Source organism: Bison bison, unplaced genomic scaffold, assembly GCF_000754665.1.
Source record: "Bison bison bison isolate TAMUID 2011002044 unplaced genomic scaffold, Bison_UMD1.0 scf7180017864466, whole genome shotgun sequence".
NCBI classification, from domain to species: domain Eukaryota; kingdom Metazoa; phylum Chordata; class Mammalia; order Artiodactyla; family Bovidae; genus Bison; species Bison bison.
In genome coordinates, this window is record NW_011495027.1 from 10,148,803 (window position 1) to 10,155,582 (window position 6,780).

General features: G+C 37.8%; 1 protein-coding gene across 1 annotated transcript in view; it reads right to left on the reverse strand.

Annotated features, from left to right (window-relative positions):
- The window catches only part of GLMN (glomulin, FKBP associated protein), a 44,868-nt gene extending 38,350 nt beyond the window's left edge, over positions 1 to 6,518 (reverse strand). Inside the window, exons 1-4 of the mRNA XM_010860437.1 lie at positions 6,500 to 6,518; positions 5,945 to 6,007; positions 5,403 to 5,528; positions 1,129 to 1,248 (exon numbers count right to left, since the gene is read on the reverse strand). Coding sequence (XP_010858739.1) covers positions 1,129 to 1,248; positions 5,403 to 5,528; positions 5,945 to 5,983 — 285 coding nt within the window. The 5' untranslated portion in view covers positions 5,984 to 6,007; positions 6,500 to 6,518. The remainder of the gene's footprint in view (positions 1 to 1,128; positions 1,249 to 5,402; positions 5,529 to 5,944; positions 6,008 to 6,499) is intronic.
- Positions 6,519 to 6,780: the final 262 nt, after the last annotated feature.

Below are 6,780 nucleotides of genomic sequence, written 5' to 3' on the forward strand. Positions count from 1 at the left end.
GTTCCAAATAGGAAAAGGAGTACATCAAGGTTGTATATTGTCACCCTGCTTATTTAACTTATATGCAGAGTACCTCATGTGAAATGCTGGGCTGGATGAAGCACAAGCTGGGATCAAGATTGCCAGGAGAAATAGCAATAACCTCAGATATGCTGATGACACTACCCTTATGGCAGAAAGCGAAGAAGAACTAAACAGCCTCTTGATGAAAGTGAAGAGGAGAGTGAAAAAGTTGGCTTAAAGCTCAACATTCAGAAAAGTAAGATCATGGCATCCAGTCCCATCACTTCATGGCAAATAGATGGGAAAACAGTGGAAACAGTGGCTGACTATTTTTTTGGGCTCCAAAATCACCGCAGATGATGATTGCAGCCATGAAATTAAAAGATGCTTACTCCTTGGAAGGAAAGTTATGACCAACCTAGACAGCATATTAAAAAGCAGAGATATTACTTCGTCAACAAAGGTCTGTCTAGTCAAGACTATGGTTTTCCCAGTGGTCATGTATGGATGTGAGAGTTGGACTATAAAGAGGGCTGAGCACAGAAGAATTGATGCTTTTGAACTGTGGTGTTGGAGAAGACTCTTGAGAGTCCCTTGGACTGCAAGGAGATCCAACCAGTCCATCCAAGGGAAACTGGTCCTGGGTGTTCATTGGAAGGACTGATGTTAAAGCTGAAACTCCAGTATTTTGGCCACGTGATGCAAAGAGCTGACTCATTTGAAAAGACCTTGGTGTTGGGAAAGATTGAAGGCAGGAGGAGAAGGGGACGACAGAGGATGAGATGGTTAGGTGGCATCACTGACTCAATGGATGTGAGTTTGGGTAAACTCCGGGAGCTGGTGATGGACAGGGAGGCCTGGCGTGCTGCAGTTCATGGGCTCGCAGAGTCAGACACAACTGAGCGACTGAACTGAAATGAAGATAAGGTTGGATAATTCTTACATCCACAAAACTTGGGAAAAATGAAATGGAATTGCCCATCTGATAAATAAGGATGGGCCTCTTCTCCAAAGAGTTCCCTCCTATATATTCATGTACTAAAGTTTTCTCACCAAAAACATTAAAGGAAATTATAAAATACTGCTGCATATTGCAACAAAGTGAATCTAGTTTTGTTAACTTACCTTTACCAATAAATCAAGCAGCAGGAAATGACACTTTCTTTTATCATCTTCCTTCTCATTCCTTAAAAGTGATCGAACAACAGGACCAACAAGATTCCAGCCCATATTCTTAACAATGACCTGTAAAAACGTTTTCAGAGTAAAGCAAATACTGCCATCTACAGGACTCTCACAGTGAGCTTTCTTAACCTGGTGAAGCTTACAATTTCCTCAAAAACAGAAAAGATGAGGCAAGTGTGTCCATGAACATCTCCCCCTTGACTTCCTAGGACTGGCAGCTAAGAGATAACAAATTCTAAACTGGTTTTTAATACTTACACTGAGGAAAGGCAAATGAGTCTCTACTTTTAATCAGGTAAGTTAGTCTTTCCCAGGATTTAAATAGTTCCTCTATTTCCAACAAGAGAGCTAATTTGCTTTATATGAGCAGTACTTAAAATTTTCACGAAGAATTTTGCTCCCAATTCATAAAGCAATCCAGCCAACACTCATGAACCTTTTAAAGTTCACTGGAGAATCTCTAAGTATATTATAATCACGTAACTTCTGTAAACATAAAGGGGATACCACTTCATCAACTTTCTCATCTACAAACAGCTTCTATTTTCAAAGATATTTCAGAATGCTTATACAACTAAAAGTTTAACTTGTAATTAGTGATTCACATTCATTATCAAAACCACTGATTCCCTTTTTTTTCTAAAGCAATTATTTAATTAAGATGTATTATAGGCTGCCAACTGTTTGGAGCAAAGGGAAAGGATTCACCCCAGTTTCTCAACATCTGGCCTCTGGATGACATAAAAAATAAAAGGAGATACAAGAAGGTTTTATGACTGAGGAACAATTTCTAGAAATTTTCCATTAAGTACAAAAACTTTTTCAGTCATTTGCTTCTCATCATTAGAACTTGGTGACATGTTTTACTGTAACTCTTCAGCTTATTGAAATCCAAAGCAAAATTGAAAATGTTGCAATGTAAAATAAAATGTTCGTGTTGTTTTCTTTTTTAAGGCAGTAAAGTCAGTTTTCTAGCCAATTTCTAGTTTGCCTTCAAGTGTATTAGTTTTCCACTTTCTCCTGGCCTATTTTTTAAAGTTTTCTTTCTTAATTTGGCTTTTTCAGAATCAACTTTAATAAACAGAAATTTCCTGCTACCCATTCTAAACTTAGAAATCTAAAAGAACTTTTCAAAGAAAAACACACAAGCCACCCTAGAGCAAAACCACTGATTTTTAAAACTACTGGCAATATACTCCACTTCTCTGACCTGCATTCTACTTCAACTCATTAGTATTTATCAAACGTATTTGATAGGACCCTAGAATACTCTAGGTGCAGGAAGTAAAGCAAAAAACACATCAGATAAGCAATCTATCCTCAAAGGATTCATATTCTAGGTTCATTCAAAAGAAAATACATCTAAGAAGAATACAGATCAGTACAAAACTCCCTGAATGAACTCAGTCTTATAAAATAATAAAGACAGAGTATAAAGTATAGCAGAATAGTCACTTCTAACCAGGGAAAGCGAGAGGCTTCCCAGAACAGGGGATGGTTATGCTAAGGCTTGTTAAAGAAACAGAAGTTTATTAGGCATGGAAGTGAATGTGTTAGTTGCTCAGTCATGTCCAACTCTTTCTGACCCTGTGGACTGTAGCTAGCCAGGCTCCTCTGTCCATGGGATTCTCTAAGCAAGAATACTGGAGTGGGGTAGCATTTCTTCTCCAGGGGATCTTCCCAACCCAGGGATTGAACCTGGGTCTCCTGCAAGGCAGGCAGATTCTTTTACCATCTGAGCCACCAGGGAAGCCCATCTCTGAGTATAATTAAGAGAAATTCCAGATTTGAATAAAATTTTACATATCTGAGTTGAAAAAAGGATTGTGACAACATATCATACAATCATAATCTCAGCTGCAAGTTCCCCAGTAACTATGTAAATAATGAATCGTTATGAGGAAGGAGAATACTAACTATCCAGAAGCTACATCTTGTTCAGTTTAATACAAACAATTAAACTTGTACAGTTTAATATTACCAGGTAATAATAATTATTCCCAGTTGACAGATGAGAATGTCAAAGTTTAGAGATTACTGAGATGCCTCACGTCTGCTATAATGTGGCAGAGTCAGGATTTGCACATAAGGCTGTCCCACTCCAAAGCCCACAGTTTTCCCACTGTATTAGTGGTTTCAATGGGGGTGCTTTTGTTCCCAATCAGGGGATATTTGGTAATGCCTGGAGACATTTTAGTTGTCATTACTGGGGTGACAACTGCTACAAAATATCAATAGTACTAATATTGAAAATCCCTGCACTATAGCATCTTAGGACAAACTACCATTCCTGTGACTTTAAAAAACACTTTTTTTTTTTTTTACACAAAGTGGATTAACAGTAAGTCTTGATCAATCTTGACTGTCACCTTTCTTAGAAAAGAAATCTAAGGTGTACTTTTAAACTCTGTCTTATCAATATCTGAACCTCTGAATTGAGAAACCACACATGGGACTTCCCCGGTGGTCCAGTGGCTAAGGCTCTGTACTCCCATGCAGGCTGGAGGGAGCCCAGGTTTGATCTCCGGTCAGGGAGCTAGATCCCACATGCCACACTAAAAAAAAAAAAAAAATTCTACATGTTGCAACCAAAACCCGGCTCAGCCAAAAAATAAACCACCACACTTTACCAAGGTGATTCTCAAGCTATTAAGGTTAAGCCTCACTATTCTCAAGTCTGTAACAATCACCTAATCTCTAACAGTCAGACACAAATCTACATCTTAATCTCCTATTTCTCTACTCTCTAAACATTACTTTTCAATTACCTGTTGCAACTTAAACTCAACATTGCCAAACAATGCCAACTTCCTTGTCCTCCATCAAAGGAACTTTCTCCCCTTCTTAAATTGCCTTTTTCTGTTCAGTATATATTATCTCCTCAGAGGCTAGAAACCCCATCATCTTTGTCACCTGTCTCATTCTCACAATCAGTCCTCTCTATTCTACTCTAAAACTTCCTGCAAGTGCTACACAGTGCTATGGAGGTTGACGAAAATTAGTTAAGAGCTCTGAAACCAGGCTGTACAGATCTAAATGTCAGATGTCACATAAAAGCTAAGTAACTTGGGGCAAGTCACTAATTTTTCAGTGACACTTTCCTTATCTAGAAAATCCTATCAGGGGATTCAGGAGAGACTAGGCGAGTTAAAAGATGTAAAGCACCTAAGAGCATCTGGCATATAGTAGATACACAATAAATAGTTAACTTTTATTAATTTTATTATGATTAGCTAAAAGTAAGGTACTCTCAAAGGTTCTCCTCTGAGAATGCAATTGGAAAAAACCAAGGAGTTAAAGAAAGCATTATTTTATTTGGGGCTACAGTGGTATTACAAATACATATCAAAAACAAATGTACTAAATAAAACATCCTAATATTTACTAAAAAAAATTATAAATAAAAAGAGATAAGACCTTTGAACTAGTAAGAGATTCTGTAACAATGTATGATTAAAAGGTTTTAGTAATCTAAATACAATCAAGGTGCCCTGTATGTAATCCTAGGCCAGAATGACTAGAATGTTATAACAAAGAAAAAAATTTTTTTTTGGTGGAGTCACATGGCATGCCAGATTTTTGTTCCCTGACCAGGGATGGAACCTGTGTCCCCTGCAAAGGAAGAACCCAGTCTTAACCACTGGACTGCCAGGAAGTCCCTACAAAAACTGTATTAATAAATAGGACTATAAAGTATGTTCCTTGAAACAAGATGATCTCTCATATAGGAAGTGTGGGGCTGGGATGAGTCCGAAGACAAAATTAGGTGGTGTTATAAACACTGTGTCCCACCTGTTCCTGATCCCAAGAAGATCCTTTCCCATTGTGCAGAATGATTTCTGAGACAATTATAGCCGGATGATATTGGCCAATAAGGTCATCCAGCTCTCCCAAAATATTATTTGCATTTTACTTATATTTCAACTGTAACACTTATTCTGGAGAAGCTAAATGACTTAACAGATATAAACCATCTGTTTATTCTGCCTCTTTATTGCTAGTTCTTTACATGTTTATATCTTCCACTAGACTGTAAGCACCTTAAAGTATATAATTGATCTTATTTCCTTTTTATTTTCCACAGTTTTCTACAGTGGATCTTTAAGTTGATTCTTAAATGTTTGCTGAAAAAAATGAATGGATGAATGATAGTATCATGTGCCTATTCTCTTACTAGTAAAGACTAAAAAAGTACACAGAAAGATTGTACTTACCTTATTCTTTTCATTCTGAATAATTTCTAATAGCTGATCTATGTGCCCTTCATCTATACATCTTTGGCCTGCTAACTGAAACAGGCCAAAATCTTCCTCTTTAAAGTCTTGCTCTTCTAGGATTTGCTGGCAAAAACAAACAAAAAAACAAGTATGTTTAGGCAAATGGAAATTCAATAACTATTTGATTTTTCTCTAAAAAAAGAAATCTGTTTAAATTCTAGATAAGCTGCACATAAGCATATGTATGAAAATTAGGATTAGGCTAAAAAATACTTCAATAAATCGCCTTGAAATCCACTGTGCCAAAGAAATCTATGATAAGGATCCGCATTAAAAGTGTAAAGATTATTTCCTCAAGTGACATATCCAATCTGTCTTCCTGCCTTCATGCTATTTATTCATAGGTCAAAAAAAGCAAGGATTAAATTAGATTAACAATTTGAGTGACTGCAGATGTAATTAAAAATAATCTGTGCTCTTCCCATATTCTGAAAGGTCATTAAATGTCATTAAAAACAAAAACAGAAAAAATTACTTACACATCTCTTTATGATGGACTGTAGTTCCTCCACAGCCATTCCTTATTTTTCCCAGTTTTGATGCTGAAATTGATAATATAAATACACTGTTAACTATCAGTAATACTATACTGAATTATAAGTTACTTCATTCTGATGAATTATTAATAAATACAATAAAGAAAATGGAAGGTTTTTAAAGCTGAAAATTTTTTACTGAAACGTTAGCCTAAGAAATTAAAACAAAAACCAAAACAACAAAAACCTCTTGTTTCATCCTTTACGTTTTTTTGGAGCAAAATTTTGAAAGATAAACTGAAGGGGAAAGAAATTCTTTAGTTCATTCCCAAGAGGTAGCACAAATTTACACTAAGATCTTTTAAAAGACAGTCTCCCCCGCCCCCCACCCCCTCCCGCCCAAAGGTGGGCCTGCAATCAATTCTAACTATCAGGGAGCCTTTTTCTTTTCTTCTTTATTTTTTTTTTAAGTCGCACTTGACAGAAATTGGAGTGTAACACCTGGAGGGGATGAAAGTTGGGATGCCTTCCACCCCAAAAGTAACAAGCATTACAGACCCGGGCATCTGTCTGTAACAGATGTACTGCGCCCCGCCCCATATAGTGAAATCACTGTATCGCGCGAAAACAGGCAACAGGCCGCCCTCAGGGCTATACCGCCGGGTTCCCAGCCCAATAGTAGAAGCGGGGTTCCGCCGGATCCTCACAGCAGCCGGCTGCAGGGCGAATAAAACCCCAGCGCGCGTGCAGGCGGCATCCAAGGGAAGCCATTTCTCCCGGTTCCTGCCTGCGTCGGCCATTGGGCCCCAGACCTCAAGGAGGCCTCGGCCCCGACGCCG